The sequence below is a fragment of the Dama dama genome, chromosome 19 (assembly GCF_033118175.1).
Source record: "Dama dama isolate Ldn47 chromosome 19, ASM3311817v1, whole genome shotgun sequence".
Taxonomy (NCBI): domain Eukaryota; kingdom Metazoa; phylum Chordata; class Mammalia; order Artiodactyla; family Cervidae; genus Dama; species Dama dama.
The window spans coordinates 78013496-78031866 of record NC_083699.1 but is presented as its reverse complement, the minus strand read 5'-3'; the positions used below and the strand labels follow the sequence as shown (position 1 = coordinate 78031866).

The window sequence follows — 18371 nt, the reverse complement described above, 5'->3', positions numbered from 1 at the left end:
CTGGGATTCCCATCCCTGTTCGCACCTGTCACATCACACCTGCCCTTCAAGGATGAGCTTGACTACCACATCTTCCACATGGCCTATCCAGCAGGCTGGATAGTTCTCTTTCCTTCGCGGTCACAGGCCCCTTGGTTGTGTGCTTCAGCCCCAGGCACTGTCTCTGGCCTCAAGTGGATCACTGCTGTCCATTCCAGATCTTTCCCTTCAGCAGGTGGTCCTCCCATCAGCCCCCTTAAACTTAACTTTCCAGATGGTCCCCTTGGCTTCCCAGCCCTGACTTCTGATGCCTTTGTCTCCAGGCACCGTAACCTCGGGTCCTCCAGTGGAGGGTTGGATTCTGGGTCCTGGTGACACGCCGTATACTCAATCAGAGATGCAGATGTAATTGGGGGTGCAGAGTGGAACGTTTGGAGAGCATGCTTCTTGGTCTCTGCACTGTAGGCCGGAAGATTCTTCCAACTGCACAGGAAAACAAACAGCCCCTGCAAGCTTTGGCCATCGGATGGTCAGGCGTGGCGCTCATCCTGCCCCCTGGATGCTGAGCACCCCTTCCTGGGGACTGAGATTCATATGGGGGATCCCAGTAAAGGGCACAGGATGGAGGATGAGAACCAAGGGTTACTATTGAGACAACCGCTGAGGAAGAGCAGACTTGTCCGAGAAAGTTAGCAAAATTGAGAAAGAGCATCTTTTGCCTGCATTGGCTTTTATGTTTCTTTCTAAAGCACACGGCAGGAGAAAATGCAATTTGGCTTCCCTTCCCCCTTCCCCTGGCAAAATAGACTACACATCCTAGCCCTGCAAGTACAGTCTCACGAAGAAAGGGACAGACTTCTTAGCCTCTTACAGCACCAGCTCAGTATCATTCTCAAAGTCCATTTGCCTCCTGGGGTGATTTCTCTGAAGTCGGTGGGGGCTTCAGCTGATGGGGGACCCAGGAGAACAGGAGCTGGATTAAGTTGACCTCCAGAGAGTCAGCTAGCTGTTCCATTTCTTTTATGGGGAATGTATTTGGAACAGATTTTTCTTTAATGAAATTTCAAAGTGCTCTTTTGCTGTCAAAATAACCAACCCTTCCTTTGTTTCACACAGTGGGTTTCTTTTCTTGCCCTTTCCCCCTCTTATCCAGCATGATATTCTGAAAACACAGACACTGAGTTGAGAATTGATGTGTTTCCTCCCTGTGTTAAGCCTTTAAACATCAGCCATGGACTCTATTATGTGACTGTAACTGACTTAGTTGTCTGCTGTGTCTCCTCAAAAAGTTCTGGAATGTTGTCCTAACCCATTAGGCTAAAAGGATTTTCAGATTTTTGCATGCTCTTATTATTGTCAACAGAGCAAACATGTGGTGGGATGTGTCTTGATTGGACCCATTTTACAGATGAGAAAAGTGAGGCTGGGGAATAATGTCCTACCGATGAGTAATGCATTGGCACTACGGCAAATGCTTCAGCACAGCAAATAGTAAAGAACTGCTGCTGAGGCATGAGTAATTTGAATGACGCTGTTCTTGGTTTTTTCCTCATAGGGCTTGCCGAGGCAGAGAATCATCATTTTCTGGCAAACAAACCAAGCCCAAGACCTAATTGTGCTGAATGTCATATGCTGGCAGCTCTTGGAATCTACCCTTTGGCTTAGCTTTCAAACAAGAGGTTCATCTTACCCAGGAAAAGGGTGAGTTATTTGCTTTCTTAATGTTATAATGCTGACATGGATGATCCTGAGTTTGTGGAGAATAAAAGAGATAGGTGAGCAAAAGAACATGTGTGCATGTATAGTCGCTTTAGTCATGTCTGACTCTGTGAGACCATATGGATTTTAGCCCACCAGAGTTCTCTGTCCATGGGATTCTCCAGGCAAGAATACTGGAATGGGTTGCCATGCCCTCTTCCAGGGGATCTTCCCCACCCAGGGATCGAACCCATGTCTCTTACATCTCCTGCATTGGCAGGAGTTGTTTACCACTGGCAGGAGTTGGGTTCTTTACCACTAGTGCCACCTGGGCAGCCCAATGAAAGAATAGGAGATTTAAAAAGTAACCTTAAAAAAAAAGAAACCAAATTAAAAAAAAGCCACTGCTTTGCATGGATGGAATTCCAAGGTAGTTGTGCACATTGAAGACTGGTCTTGCTTCTTTCTGGGAGTGGTGAAATGGTACTCAAATCAGTCAGAGAAGAGTGCCAGGAGTCTGTACATTTGGGTCTAGGACATGTGCTTTCCAGCCTTTCAGGTTCTCTAGCTAGATGTCATTATGGAGTCAGGGAAGGGCAGAACTGGAAGGACAGACCTAGTGAGCCATGTGGTTCCATGTCCTTCTAGATCAGGGATCCGAGACTCCCACCATGAAGGAGCCAGGACCACTGCCTGATTCCTGTGGTCCCAATCTTCCACCAGGGAGTGAGAGACAGTGTCACTCATCTCTGCCTCCCTGTGGAATCTCATTACTCCACTTGTGTCTGCAACAAAACTCCTGAGTTTCTAAAACTTGAGCCATGAAGCATGGGTCTCATCTCGTCCCCCATCTCAACCACCCAGGGCAAAGCCATACTCCTGCTTTTTGAGGTCTAACAATTTGATTGTTTTCCTTTCAGATGGCTTACATGAAGATGAGATGGGTATATATTTCCCTGGTGATCCTGGGAGTTTTTTGTCTGTATTATAACCTGGAGGATCTGAATCCTTTTAAAGGAGAACCAGTGATTTTCAAGAATGAACTTGGGGACTTCCTTCAGCTCCCAGATATAGATTGCGGGCAGGATCCCCCCTTTCTTGTTTTGCTGGTGGCTTCATCTCATGAGCAGCGGTTTGTCCGCTTGGTCATCCGGAGCACGTGGGGAAGAGAAAAGATCATAAAGGGAAAGCGGATAAAAACATTCTTTCTCCTGGGAACCTCTCCCAGTAAAGACCTCTCAAGAGAAGTGGCCAAGGAGAGCCAGAAGTTTCGTGATATTATCCAGAAGGACTTCACGGATGTTTATTTCAATCTGACTCTGAAGACCATGATGGGGATGCATTGGATCTACCGCTTTTGTCCACAGACGACTTTCGTGATGAAAACTGACTCTGACATGTTTGTCAATATCTACTATCTGACCGAACTGCTCCTGAAGAAAAACAGAACAACTCGATTTTTCACCGGCTTCCTAAAACTGAATGAGTATCCCATCAGGAGACGGTTCAATAAATGGTTTGTCAGTAAGTACGAATATCCATGGGACAAGTACCCGCCCTTCTGCTCCGGCACTGGCTACGTTTTCTCTAGCGACGTGGCGGGTGAGGTGTATCGTGTTGCCAGTAGCGTGCCCTTCATTAAACTGGAAGATGTCTTTGTGGGGCTCTGCCTGAAAAGACTGAAGATCAGCCTGGAGGAACTTCACTCCGAGCAGACTTTCTTCCCCGAAGGGTTACCATTCAGCACCTGCCGTTATAAGAAGATTGTGGCCTCCCATCACATCAGGCCGCGAGATGTTCTGAAGTATTGGCAGGCTCTGGAAGGTTCTCTGCAAGAAGAGTGTCCAGATAACTGAGGGGAACCTAGAAGTGCCTGTGGACCACCACGGTGATGGCTTTTGAAAGATCTTTGATGGTGTGGCTGAGACTCCCTAGGTTAGGGAGGGAGCGAGGAAGGAAGAGGCAGAACACAAGGTCTTGCAGCCTTCCCCGTCTAAATGTAAATGCCACCACGGATGAAGCCCCATTTGGTACCCAAGCCATAACTGACACCATCTCTTGAGCACCTACCCTGTGGCACTAATGATGTGCACCTGCATCTTCTCATGTCAGGGGAGAGCATCCACATGGAGTGGTGGGTGTCACTGTTGCCACTTCACACACAAGGAGACAGCAGCTTAGAGAGGGATGGGGATCTGTCTCAAGGATGACAGCCGGCAGACACCAGAGCAAGGGTGAGAACCCCCTGCCGTCAGATTCCAGGCGGCAGCCTCCGTCTCAGTCCACCCTTGTGAGCTGCCTCCTGGGAGAGGATGGTGGTGATGGGGGCTCCAAGGGGGGGCCTTGCTGCTGGCGTCCGTCAGTCCCTTGTAAGAGTCCCCTCCTCCTCCTCAAGTCCCATTCTCGTGCTTTATACTGCAGAGACTGGGGTGAACCAAAGCCCCCCCCATCCCTCCGGTGCCGAGTTCCCTGTGTTCACGATGAGTCTGGCTGGCCTGAGACCCTGTTAGCAGCTTGGCACTCAACTCACTACAAAGACACGGCTGCAGTGGCTGCAACTCCACCCCCAGGAAACACCCAGTTCCGGATAGAAACCAGTCTTTAGAAACCAGACTCAGCTCAGAAATCACTGTGAAACATGGCCTGCTGTATGGACCTGTTGGCCCTTCTGCTGAGTGGGGGATCCCTGAGAGCACCGCATTTCTTCCCCGCTGTCCAACAGACAGGGGTCTGTAGGCTGCACCTGTCCTTGGTCGGGACTTCAGATCTCCAACTGCGCACTGGGGGTGGTTGGATGCATCATCCATGAAGGATGCTGGGAGCTTTTCTGGGAACTGGTAATGATTTAACTCAAGACCCTCTCAAGCAGCCCCTGGGATGCTGAACATTGAACTGAGTCCTGGTCCAAGGTGCGTCTCCCTGGGTGCGTGTCCTAAGCCCAATCCCAGCTCAGCGTCACCAAATTCCTCAGATGCCCAAGGAACAGCTGCGTTTTGTGATGTGGACTTTAGTATGCATCTCCTGGGGGTTTGCAAGAGCCTGTTCTGCAGGGTTGTGTGGAAACAAAGCACTTTTTTTTTTTTTTTTGGCCAGGATCTGCCCATTCAGCCACTGTCCCATGACTACAAAGCCATCTTGCTCCTGATCTCCAGGAGGATTGGTTCTAACTTTCCACTTTATTGCACCGAACTTTAGCAGCACTCAGAGCGGAGGCCTCCCATGGCTGTGAAGCTTACAAATGTTGGATGAATCTCTGACCTGAACATGGGAAGAGGTGTCTGCTGCAGAATGGTCACAGCCGGGTTGATCTGCAAAGTGGCATCTTATTTTGCACAGTGTTTCTCGTTTCTGGATGGAGCTGCTTTTTGGCGGATGTGTTTTCTTATCCCGGCTGCTCTGAACGTGCTGGGTGATGTTCAGAAAAGCTACCTTCTCAGGTGGGAAAATCAGGGACTGAGCTTGTTTTCTGAAGCCTGGATTTTTGCAGGGCCAGTCCTCAGTCCCGTGGGACAGACTGCCTCTGATTCGGGAGATAACGGTGGGCTCTGGGCTTTGAGGGTGAAGGAGTCTTTGGCAATAGGGCTGCGTCTGTGCTTAGATGTCCACCTTGTCTGGTGTGCGTGTCCCTGTGGCCACTGGGCTGGGAGGGGAGGTTCATCTCATGCAGGATCTGGTCTCTGCACCTGCCCAAAGGCCTCACCATAGGAGCATAAGTACACACTCGGCTCCACCCTCTGTCTGTTCTGAAACAGTTTTCTGCAAAACACATCCCTTGCCCCCATCCCCAATTCTATTTCTTTATATAATGAAGACCTTTTATACTCTAAGGAAAAACATGTTTTGTGACTACAGAGCTTGAAGGGACCCTTGAGCTCATTTGGTCCGGCACTTACGTGGGATGAAAATAAAGCTCAAAGAGACCCAGAGGCTGGCCCAAGACTTCCCAGCTTGTTTGTCATGGAGTGCAGGTTCCAGTCAGAGGTGTAGTCCATGATGCTATCTTGCTTGTATGGGAGAGTCAGAAACTGCGCAAGTGCAAATTAGGAGGCAAAGTGAGGCTTTTGCAGTAGCACCCAGAGTGAATTTCAGAATGGGATTGGAGAGGAGCCAGGCTGGCGTCTTCACTCAGAGCTCCAGGGAGGAACGGTGCTAATGTGTGTGCTCAGGTGTGTGTGCTCAGTTGCTAAGTCATGTCTGACTCTGTGATCCCAGCAACTGTAGCCTGCCAGACGCCTCTGTCCACAGAATTCTCCAGGCAAGAATACTGGCGTGGATTGCCACATGGATTGCCACACCTTCTCCAGGGGAACTTTCTGATCCAGGGATCTAACTCTCATCTCCTACGTCTCCTGCATGGGCAGGTGGGTTCTTTACCACCGAATCACCTGGGAAGTCCATGACACTGATGGCCAAGGCTAATTGCCAGGCACTGAGATAAGGGCTTCACAAGTATTACTTCCTTAAATGCTCTCAACTACTCCCCAGGAGGTGACTACCCAGTTTTCCTGCTTTTCAGTTCAGTTCAGTCACTGTCGTGTCCAACTCTTTGCAACCTCATGGACTGCAGCAGGCCAGGCTTCCCTGTCCATCAGCAACCCCTGGAGCTTGCTCAAACTCAGGTCTATTGAGTTAGTGATGCGATCCAACTTGCTTTACAGATGAGGAAACCGAGGCAGAGAGAGCGTGAACAGCTAGCTCAAGGTCACATAGCTGAAGTGTAGCAGAAATAGGTTGTGAACCCAAGTTCTTGGGAGCATCACACGTGTTGGTCACAATTAGCACTGCCTCCCCTCGGCAGTCAGCTGGCCTGAGGGATGCAGTCCGTGTTCAGAGGGAGACAGGTGCCCCCTGCCTTGGGGGCTCAGGCTGCATGTCTGGCCCTTCCACAGACTTCCCACACCACACACCCCCTCCCTTTAGGACATGAACCCCAAGTCCTCCGCTGGGCTGGAGACTGTACAAAGAAATCAGTGGGGCTCCCATAGGTCCAGCCTCTCCACCTTGGGGCTTGATTCCCAGCTCTTCTAACCTCTACAGAGCAAGCCCCTTGCTCAGGTTGTACTTCCACCCTCCCTGTGTTTCCCTTCTGCCAACTCAGCCCCCACACACCCAGACAGGCTGTTGTTTCTGATCTTCCAAACCATCATTAAGCCTATTCCCTTCACTGCCCCATGTCTGCTCCTTTGGGTGTTCTGCCCGAGGCAGTTTTCCATATTTGTCCTCCTAAATTCGTCTCCTGTTCCATCTGAAATCCCCTCTTAGCAGACTCTGGTGCTTGGCTCCACCAGATGGTTCTCACTGAAGTCACTGATGACCTGAGATGTGGGTTCCAAGGTCAGGTCTCTGTCCTCATTTGGCCTCCTGCACTGCTGGTCTTGCCTGCTTCTGGGGCACTGGATGCTCTGGACTCTCCTTCTCGCTGGTCCCCTCTTTGCTTGTTCCATCTCCTCACTCTGCCTGGCCTCATTTATTTCCCCTCGTTGTACTCCAGTGGTCTCATCCAGCCCCATTGTTTAAAAAGTAGTAGGCTTGACTGGATCCTATTGTGCTGAGGGTGCCCATTTATCTCCAGCCTGGGGCTCTCTCTTGCTCGTCAGCCTCATAAATTTCATGACCTCCTTGACATCACAAAGTGAGCAAATATGCAACTGAATTTGTCCTGAACCATCTCCCCCAGCTCCTCATCCACATCACCTGCAGCCTTCACTTCCTCAGGTAATGGCCCTTCCATCCTTCAGTCATTGTTGTTGTTCAGTCACTGTTATGCCCAACTCCTTGCGACCCCTTGGACTGCAGCATTCCAGGCTTCCCTCGCCTTCACTATCTCCTGGAGTTTGCTTGAACTTGTGTCCATTGAGTCAGTGATGCCATCTAATCATCTCATCCCTGCCCTGATTCTCCTCCTGCCCTCAATCTTTCCCAGCATCAGAGTCTTTTCCAGTGAGTTGGCTCTACCCATCAGGTGGCCAAAGTATGGGAACTTCAGCTTCAGCATCAGTCCTTCCAGTGAATATTCAGGACTGATTTCTTTTAGGATTGACTGGTTTGATCTCCTTGCAGTCCAGGGTACTCTCAAGACTCTTCTCCAGTGCCACAATTGGAAAGCATCAATGCTTCAGTGCTCAGCCTTCATTGTGGTCCATTTCTCACATCCATACATGACTACTGGAAAAAGCATACCTTTGACTAGATGGACCTTTATTGGCAAAGTGTTGTCTCTGCTTTTTAATATGTTGTCTAGGTTTGTCATAGTTTTTCTTCCAAGGAGCAAGTGTCTTTTAATTTCATGGCTGCAGTCACCATCCGCAGTGATTCTGGAGCCCAAGAAAATAAAGTCTGTCACTGTTTCCATTGTTTACCCATCTATTCACCATGAAGTGATGGGACCGGATGCCATGATCTTCATTTTTTGAATGTTGAGTTTTAAGCCAGCTTTTTCACTCTCCTCTTTCACCTTCATCAAAAGACTCAAGTCAGACACTTTGAAGGCATCTGTGACTCCTCTCTTAAGAGAGATGCATCGGCCCTGCCTTTGTTTTATATCCAGAAGCCAATCGCTGCAGCCACCTGCCCCCACTCCACACCCCCATCATCTGGGACTTGTGTCCCTGCAGTTGCTCCTACCTGGGCTTTTGGCCTCCATCATCACATCCGCTTCATCTGTTTCCTAAGCAGCATCCAGACTGCTCCTTTGAAAATATGGACCAGAGCATCTCACTTCTCTGCTCCAAACCCATCTCTGAGGAAGCCCTCCAATGATGTCCCATCTTTTAAATCATTGTCTGCCTATGTTATTTTCTAACCTCATCCCTTCCTGTCCTCCCTTCTGGCCTCCCTGAAAGGGAGTACTATTCCAGCTGCACTGGCCTTCTTGCTCTTCCTGAAATGTCCCAGGCACACGCTAACGGCCTCAGGGCCTCTGCCAGGGTCACCCTTTCCTCGGACAGTCTCACGGCCCATTTCTTTGCTTCTTTAATGTCTTTGGCCATACATCATCCCTTCTTTAAGAACCTCATCCTGGTCACTTTCTATGAAATTGCAACTCATCCCACCTGGTGCCCCCTGGCCTTGTTATATTGTTTCATTGCACTGATAATTTCTAACAGAGTTCGAGATCAGTCCTGGGTGTTCATTGGAAGGACTGATGCTGAAGCTGAAACTCCAATACTTTGGCCACTTCATGCGAAGAGTTGACTCATTGGAAAAGACTCTGATGCTGGGAGGGATTGGGGGCAGGAGGAGAAGGGGACGGCAGAGGATGAGATGGCGGGATGGCATCACCAACTCGATGGGCATGAGTTTGAGTAAGCTCCGGGAGTTGGTGATCGACAGGGAGGCCTGGCATGCTGCGATTCATGGGGTCGCAAAGAGCCAGACATGACTGAGCGACTGAACTGAACTGAACTGATAGCATATCTATTTATTATCATGTATCTATTTTGGTTATTGTTTATAGCTTGCTCCAGTTGAACAAAAGCTTTGTGCAGGAATGGTTCTTTGTTTTCTCCACTGATGTACCTTACATTCTTAGCACAGTTCCTGGTACATAGTCTATACTCAGTAAATATTTGCTGAGTGGACATGTGATGACCTGTGTGGCCATTTTAAGGTGATCTTAAAGGGGAAGCAGGGAGCCTCAACTAAAAGGTGAAGGGGTTCTGAAATGTAACCAACACTATGGATCCAACATGTAGTTCCAGTATCATTCAGTAAATGGGATGCTGAGATCCTATTTTTACTGAAAACTAGGACCTGAAAACCTAGAAATGCTATATAGTAGTGCTTCGTGACTTCATGCCTCTCCTTTTAAGGAATAGGAAATCTCTCACATTGAGAAGTAAATAGAATTCTATAATGTACTTTGTGTGCCTGCCCACATCCTCCCAACCCCATCTTATCTCATCTACAACCTCCTTCTGTTGCTGGTGGTGGTTTAGTCGCTTAGTCGTGTCTGACTCTTGCGACCCCATGGACTGTAGCCCACTAGGCTCCTCTGTCCATGGGATTTTCCAGGCAAGAATACTGGAGTGGGTAACCATTCTTTTCTCCAGGGGATCTTCCTGATCTAGGGATTGAAACCGGGTTTCCTGTGTTGTAGGCAGATTCTTTACCTATTGAACCACCAGGCAGGTCCTTCTGTTTTCCTGATTGTAGAAATTTACTTATTTTTCTCAGCTGTATCCGACTTTTCTCCTAGGAGAATGACAACAATATACGAAGTTGTCAGGAAATAGACCTCATTTCTAAAAATGGTGACAGCCGGAACAGAAGGTACAAAGGCAGTTTCAGATGAAGGTAGAGTTACTGTGCTTCCAGACTTCAAGAGGTTTTAGAGCTCATCCCTTTAGTTTATGTGTGAATATCAAGATTTGTAGAATTAGAGCTTCAAGTCAGCATTCAGAGGGGTGCTGACCCTCAGTCTGATGCTACACCTACAGTTGTGTACTGATTTTTTTCCTTCTTAGGTACTTAATTCCTGTTGTCTTAAAGCACACCATTGTAGCAACAGAGCACTCTATAAGAAAAGGGAGGAAGGAAAACTCCAAACCAACAAAACGCACCAGACCTCCTCTCCTGGAGTTCCCCAGTAGCACCTGCTCCCAGACACTCGGCAGGTGCATCTAAAAGGCACATCGAAAACACATTCTTCAGTCTCCTGCCCCCGAGCCCTGTCTTGCCCCAGAGTTTCCAGTTGTAGGGAATGTTGTCACCGACCATCTGCTCTTTCAGTTCTGTGACTTCCCTCTGCCTCTCTGCTGCCCTGCTGTGCCTGTTGGTTGCCGATCCCTGTGGTTTTGACACCATTTCTCCACGTCCATCGTTGCAGCCTCAGTGCAGGCCACCATCTTGGGACAGCTGGCCTCACACAGCGTGTTTCTAGCTGATCTCATAGATCTAATCACGGTGCCCTCCAACCTTTCCTCCACTTTACATCCAGAGTAATTTAAAAAACTCTATTGGAGTATAACTGATTTACTATGTGTGTTAGTTTCAGGTGTATAGCAAAGTTATATATATATATATATATATATATTTTTTTTTTTTTTTCTTTTTCAGATTCTTTTCCATCGTAGGTTAATGTTGACTATAGTTCTCTGTACTGTACAGTATGTCTTTGTTGTTTATTTTATTTATGGTGGTGTGTGTCTGCTAATCCCAAACTCCTAATTTACCCGCCCCCCTAACTCCCCACATTCCCCTTTGGTAACCATGAATTTGTTCTCTAAGTCTGTGAGTTTATTTGTTTCGTAAATAGGTTCATTTGTATCATTTTTTTTTTTTTAGATTCCACATATAAGTGATATCATGTGATATTTTCTTTCTCTGACTTAACTTCACTTGGTGTAATATTCTCTAGATCCATCCATTTTGCTGTACACAGAGTAAATTTTTTTTTTTTTTTTTTTGAAAAGATGATCTGATTAGGAAACTCAAAGACTCAGGGAAGCTGAACAATTTCCCCCAGGGAATTCTGTCCTCCCGTCCATGAGCTGCCGGCTGCTTCAGAGATCAGACTGGTGACCCCAACTCCTACCGGGCACTCTAGCAATGTTCCACTGACCCCTGAAGGCTGGCATAAAGTGCTAATATGCACTTTTTAAACAAAACAAATTAATTTTCATGGGAGTTCTTGGATCCTCTTGAATGTGGCTACTCTGGGCATGGGGCTGCTTGGGTTTGAATTTACCTCCCTCTCTCACTCAACAAGTAAATCACTTATCTTGACTTTAGTTTGTTTTATTTTTTTTTTCCATCTGAAAAATGGGACAATAGTTGTTCTCACCTCGCAGGGTTATTGTGTTAGTCAAGATGATGCGTGTGAATTGATCGATGACTTGAGTGGTTCTGCTGAAGGTCAGTGTCTGGACTTGGATTTTGGTGCATTTTATAGTGATCTGCAGGCCAACCAAGAGATCTCTGGGGTGAGTCTTTAAGACTTTGTTCAGCCCTGGCTCCTTTCTTTCCTTCTGATGTTCCCTGGCACTCCTGAAGAAGTTCTTCTATCCGTTGTGTCCTTCAGCATTGCAGAGCACAGTGTTCCTGACTCAGTTCATTCAGAAGGGGTCACAGCCTGAGCAGGTGATAAACAAATGGAGTGGAGGTGCCTTCGAGGTTATCTGTAGTCTAAAAAATAGCCTCCTTTTTCCAGATAAGAAAACCAAGACTCAGGAAAGTGGAGTGACTTTGCCAAGTCCTTCAATTACCAGCATCTCCAGAAGCAGAAACCAGCATCAGAAAGCTCATGTCAGCCATTCATTCATCTGTTTATTCACTCTTCAGGCAAATATGGTCAGTGCTTTTTACAAGACACCAGGAATGAGGGTCAAGCTGAGGTTCACGGCCATGGGTTCTGCAAACAGAGTGAGAGCTGGACAAACACACGATGTCAAGAGGATAGAGGGGGCGTCTGTTCCCTTGGCAACCAAAAGAAGCAGTGTTTGTTCAGTGCCATCTCTGTCGATAGACGCCATAAACCTTTTCCACACCTGCTGTCTCGATTCCTCGCAGCAGCCATTCTCATTATAAACAACCCCCTGGTTTTGAGTTGAGGTTCAGAGTGACCCGTTGACTTGACAGGGAGGCTGAGATGTGAGGAGACCACCCCTCCCTCACCCCCTGGCCTTCAGTGCCTCCCCTTTCACCAGCGCATGGTAGGTGAGCCCTCGCATGGTGCTTAGGGACTGGTAAACCTCCTGATTCTGTCAGGAGGCTCAGCTCTGCCCCCGGCCCAGATATCCAAGGGGTCTGCCATCTTGTCTTTGTTCCCCTTACCACCATTTCTTTCCCAAGTGTCGACAACATCTCTGCTCCTTCCCTGTCCTGTGTGACCTTCTGGGATTCGGCCCTTTGTCACCAGTGGTGTCCCAGGAACCTCCTCTTTAGCTGGGTCCTCCGACCTGTCCTGTCCTGGCCAGCCCTGTCCTGAGCTCACTCAGCTCTCCATCTGATGGTTTGAACAAGTGTTTGGCTTCAGAACATGAACCCCTCCAGGCCAGCCCAGCCCACTTTCCACCTCTGTTTACCCGAAGACCTTGCCAAAGAAGCTATCCCTCAAAATAGTGTGGATTCCACACTACAGGCATTAGCGTCTATCAGCGTATGTGCATGTGTGTGTGTGTGTGCCTGTGGGGGTGATCTGAGGCTGTAAGCTCAGGTGCTCAGTGGTGGCCACTATCTGTGTGTTACTTGACCTCCTCGAGTCTGTGAAGGGCAGTAAGAGGAGCGAGGTGAAGTTTGCTCACGCGGGGTGTAAAGAGCAGGAGCCCCCAGTGTTCTCAGCTCTGGGGGCGTCAGTGAGAGTCTGAGAGGTCCCTTTGTCCTCTATGACAGAGCAGGTTCATGCTGCCCTGGGTGTGGTGGGAATCGAGGCTGCAGGAATGGTCTAGAGTCGCCTTGTTCAGAGATTTTCCGGACTCCACTTTTCAAGCAGGATCTTTAGAAAAAGTGAAAGAAAGTGAAAGAGATCAAACAGCATCTTGAATTTGCATGTATTCCTCCAGAAGCAAGAAGTAGTGTGCACACACTACTATTTAGAGTGGTCTGTGCCTCTGAGCCCCGATACACGGGCTAAAGGGGAGAGACCAGGTTGGGGCTCTCCAGGGAGAAGTCTGTGGCTTTACCAGAGATTAAGTAATTAACAAGCCTGCTTTCATACAGCAGCTGCTGTTCCTCCTGATTTTAAAAATAGATGAGATGCTTACCCCGCCTTCACATCTCCCACTGGGGAGTATTTTCTTCTCTCTCTCTCTCTTTTTTAAGAATTTTTTTCAGTATTTGTCATATCGAGACTGACATTTTAGCAGTTTCCCAGGTGTGGTCAACTCCTTGCAGGTTTCCGAGAAGGGACACCTTCTCTCTGTTCAGCCCCCTGCCTGGTAGGGAGGAGATACTTTGTCGGTTAGTTTTTGGGTTAGATGTTTGGGCAGAATGGTGGACTGGAGAAAAAGATGAAGTGAACTGCAGGTCCCTTCAAACATTATTCTTAAAGCCTCTTTTCTAGATTGTCATTGACACATATTTTTATTTGTTTGGTTCTATATGATCCGGAAGTCTGTATGTGAGCCTGGGCTGAGGTGTGTTAGAAATAAACTCCCAATGGTGTGTCTGGGAGGTGAATTGTACTGACATTCTCTGTTTTGAATTTGATGGGAGGATTTGTAGCTTGTGGGAAGTTAGGAACCTGAGTTCCTTTATTTTGCTGCTCTTTCAGTATGACTATGAGGGAAGAACTCGTTGCTCTCAGATCAAAAATTGATCAGTGAAGCCACCTTCCCCCAACATGGGTTAAAGAACTGTGAAGGCTGGATAAGCCGAGGGGACAAGGAAGCAGGCTATGTCCCAGTGCCTGCCGATTGGAGTAGAGACAGACAAAAAAATTAGCTTTTAATTAATTTAAAAACCTAATTCTTCTCTTATCAGACACAGTCAGCTTTAAGCATAAGTAGAAAAATGAATTCCCTAGCCAAGTGTAGTTTTTGGAGGCATGCTGTTTTGCCTTATCTGTTTGTCCCACTGCCTGTGTACTCTGGTTGAGTACACAGTTTGGGTGGCTGGGGTGGCCTTTACCCAGCCTGGCCCAGAGTTCCTGCCACACGTGCTGTGGGGGAGGCCGTGCAAGGTCTTGAGTCCCCAAACAAAGAGACAAACTGGGAATTCCCTTGTAGTTCAGTGGCTAAGACTGTGCTCCCAGTGTAGGGGGCTGGGGTTTGATCCCCATTAGGTGATTAGATCTCTCTTGCTGCAACTAAGACCCAGTACAGCCAAATAGATAAATATTAAAAAGAGAGAGAGAGGAACCAAAGAAGTAGTGATACCCTTAGTTAAATTATGCTCTGGAAAATGTCGGATGGCAGAGGGTGGGGAGTGGGGATTGATCTGTTTTCCACCTGGTCAAATAAGACATCAAGAAAAATCCAGCATGCCTGGAAATTATTTAATGCCTATTGAGAACACATGATGTGTTCGTGGACAAAATTTGCCTGTTTCAGAGGTCCCCAACTTCTTTGGCACCAAGGGCTGGTTTCCTGGAAGACAATTTTTCCATAGACCTGTGGGTGGGAGGGATGGTTTGGGGATGATTCAAGCACATTACATTTATCATGAACTTTATTTCTATTACTACTACATCAGCTCCACCTCAGATCAAACATTAGATCTTGGAGGCTGGGGACCTAAAAGACAAGAAGTAAAAATAAAACTCTATACTACTGACTGATAACCTGAAAATGTTGTCTCCCTGTATTTTAGGAGAATTTACTAGACTCTTATGTCATCATATTTTGGAAGTAGGTGTATGTATTTATTTATTATATATTAATGATATTTATCTTTAATAAAATTAAGCTATTATGATAGCAGAGTTCACTTAACTTGGTTTGTTCTCAGTTGTTGATGATGTGATAAACTTGTGTTCTAGAAAGTCAACAGTGTAAGATTTAAACTGGACAATCTGCTCCCCCCCCCACACTGATGTTTTCTATATTTTTTGGGGGAAAAATACTTTAAAAATTCAACTTTGATTTTATATGTTTAGAAAAATAAGCTGAACAACCTTGACATGCTTATCATTGAACTACATGGGGACTCCTTGTTTACCTTGAGGTTTGGAAGCAAAGACATGGGGCTGTAACTTTCGTGGGGTCCTGAGGGTACAGTGTTTGGCGAGAGGCAAGAGATGAGGCCTCCGGTCGGGACTCATAAGCCTGGGGCTTTAGGGGCAGGCACCCTTTGTGATTTTCTTTCTCTCAGGTATATTTCTATTTTTTAAAACTACCATTTAAGTTTAAGAACTCAAGCCTTGTGAACTGATACAACTGTACCTTTAGAATTTTCATGGTGACTCATCTCTGAGCTAGAGCTTAAATCCTTGACCTTTCAAAGTGTCATTTACATGGAAATAAAATGATCAAAACAGATGTATTTTTCTTTGACTTGAGTGTGTATTTTCCACACTACCTGTGGTACCGCAGACCTGCAGGTCACCACCCACACGTGCTTCCTGCAGACAGCAACCTCAGCCCATCTCAGACTCGAGCTAGAAGTTGGAGGGAGTTTTTCCGGTAAGCAACCTGTGACTTCTAAACATGACTTCTAAAGATGGTGTGCTTGACCCAGAAAACCCCACAAAGTCATGCAAATCAAGAGGATCAGACCTTTGTGTTTACTTTGGGAACACTTGTGAAACTGCCCAGGCCATTAAGGGTATGCATATCCAAAAAGCCACCATGTATCTGAAGGATGTCACCTTTGAGAAGCAACATGGGCCATTCCATTATTACAGTGGCGGAGTTGGTAGGTGTGCACAGGCCAAGTAGTGGGGCTGGATCCAGGGTTGGTGGCCCAAAGAGTGCTGAATTTTTACTACGCATGCTCAGAAATGCAGAGAGTAGTGCTGAACTTAAGGGCTTAGATGTAGATTCTCTGGTCATTGAGCACGTCCAGGTGAACAAAGCCCCCAGATGCGGTGCAGGACTTACAGAGCTCATGGTCAGATCAACCCATACATGGGCTCTCCCTGCCACGGTGAGATGATCCTTACTGAAAAAGAACAGATTGCTCCTAACCCAGAAGAGGAGGTGGCACAGAAGAAAAAGATAGCCCAGAAGAAACTGAAGGTATGAAAACTTATGGCCTGGGAATAAATACTGCAAAAATAAATGCAAATAAGGGCAAAAAAAAAGAAGTTGGGGGAATCAGGCAGGGGGTGCAGGCTGTGTGTGTCGGGGGTGTGGAAGCCTAGAGACAGGCAGAGAATGGGACAGCTTCAAAGTGATGCCTCTGTGCTGTGCTTCGTATCTCAGCCATGTTGGACTCTGCAACCCCATGGACTGTAGCCCGCCAGGCTCCTCTGTTTGTGGTGATTCTCCAGGCAGGGATACTGGAGTGGGTTACCATTCCTCCCTCCAGGGGATCTTCCCAACCCAGGGATCAAACCCAGGTTTCCCGAATTGCAGGTGGATTCTTTATCATCTGAGCCACTGGGGAAGTCAAGAATACTGGAGTGGGTAGCCTGTCCCTTCTCCAGGGGATCTTCTTGACCCAGGAATTGAACCTGCATTGCAGGTGGATTCTTAACCAACTGAGTTACCAGGGAAGCCCGCCCCGGTGCTGAATCAAATCACAGAGACAAGAATTTGGGGTGAAGTAGAAAAGAGGAGCTTTATTGCTTTGCCAGGAAAAGGGGGACACAGAGGGCTCATGTCCTCAAAACTGTGTGTCTCACCTGGGAGGATTTGGTGAGGAGTTTATAGTAATGATTCAAGGGTGGGGGTGATGGGATCAGGGTGTATGCAGGGCCTGGACTCCTTTAACCTGGCCCCAAGTGGTCGCCTCCACTTGGTGAGGCTTTCTCAAATGGTAGAGAACCTGCCTGGAATGCGGGAGACCTGTGTTTGATCCCACAGCAGGGAGGATCCTCTGGAGAAGGGCATGGCAACCCACTCCAGTATTCCTGCCTGGAGAATTCCATGGACAGAGGAGCCTGGCAGCTACAGTTCATGGGGCCCCAAAGAGTCAGACATGACTGAGTGACTGACTTTTACTTTCACTTTTGGGACACAAAGAAGGTCATAAAGGCTGAGGTCGGTTCCACAAATAAGGACTGGGTGGCCCAGGAAGGCTTCTGTGCCCCGGAGCCTCACAGGGTCCTGCTTGGTTTCAGAAGGATGGGTGACCACCCAGCCAAGAATTTCGCTCCCTCCAGTGATGAGATGGGGCTGTCCTTGGTCCCCTGAAAGGCCTGGCCTGCCCCTCCTGATGCTCCCGTCACAGACTCCACTCCCACTACTGTGACTTCCCCCATCTGCAGTGCCAGTCACGCCTCCCTTCTAGAACATTCCCATGATACACAAAGGTGCTCTCACTCGCCACTCAAAGACTTCCCTCCTTTCTCAGTACGGTCCCTTCCTCTATTTTCCCTTAATATTATCACCTCTCCAAAGAGCAGCCTTCCCACCACCCCTCCTCAGCTCCTGTTCTCCCTCACCTGGCCACTGTTCTGTCCATCCTGGTGGAGGCACCCACGACCCACCCGCCCAGCACCTATGTCTTGCTGGAACCCTCGGCGCCCTGTAATCCTGCTGAGCCCAGCCTGCTCCCTCAGGCTCCCCTCCCCCGAGTCCGAGACCACATGCTCTGCTGCATCTCCTCCGCCTTGGCCTCTTCCTCCCTGGTCTCCTCTGCTGGTTCCACGTGTGCTCCCCAGGCTGGCCAGCCAGTGTTGGAGGACTCCAGGATGAGATCGCAGACCTCTTCTCTTCCCTGTCATTGACACTCCCTCTGAGTCAAATCGAGGCAGGAAGCAGATGCCACCCCCCCCTCACTGCCCACCGCCCCCCGCCCCCCACCTCCCCAGGGTAAAGCAATTGGAGATGACAGAAACTCCAAGACAAGAATAGCAGGGCAATTAAGGGAGGAGGCTGGACCCTGCACAGACCACATACTTCTCATTCCCCAAGTCAGGAGACCTCCCTGACCACACATGTGCAGAAAAGGTCCCCTGGAGGCCAAAGGAGAGTCATGTCAAGGATGTTCTACCCACAGGCCTTTTCAGTAGGATTCATCTTGGCTAAGAGATGTGTGCACACACATGGGAGGTTCCTGAGATATACCAAATATGGCCTGTGAGCCAGAACAAATCAGAATGACTGGCCAAATGAAACCCAGAAAAAATAGCTCATAAAAGTAATTTAAAT

At 48.0% G+C, this 18371-nt stretch overlaps 1 protein-coding gene across 2 annotated transcripts in view; it reads left to right on the top strand.

The window, feature by feature from the left end:
- Positions 1-15593, top strand: part of B3GALT5 (beta-1,3-galactosyltransferase 5) — a 52654-nt gene extending 37061 nt beyond the window's left edge. For both annotated transcript variants that reach the window (XM_061167561.1, XM_061167562.1), the window contains 2 exons: positions 1535-1680; positions 2598-15593. In XM_061167561.1, coding sequence (XP_061023544.1) covers positions 2598-3533 — 936 coding nt within the window. In that variant the 5' untranslated portion in view covers positions 1535-1680 and the 3' untranslated portion in view covers positions 3534-15593. The remainder of the gene's footprint in view (positions 1-1534; positions 1681-2597) is intronic.
- The last annotated feature ends 2778 nt before the right edge of the window (positions 15594-18371 follow it).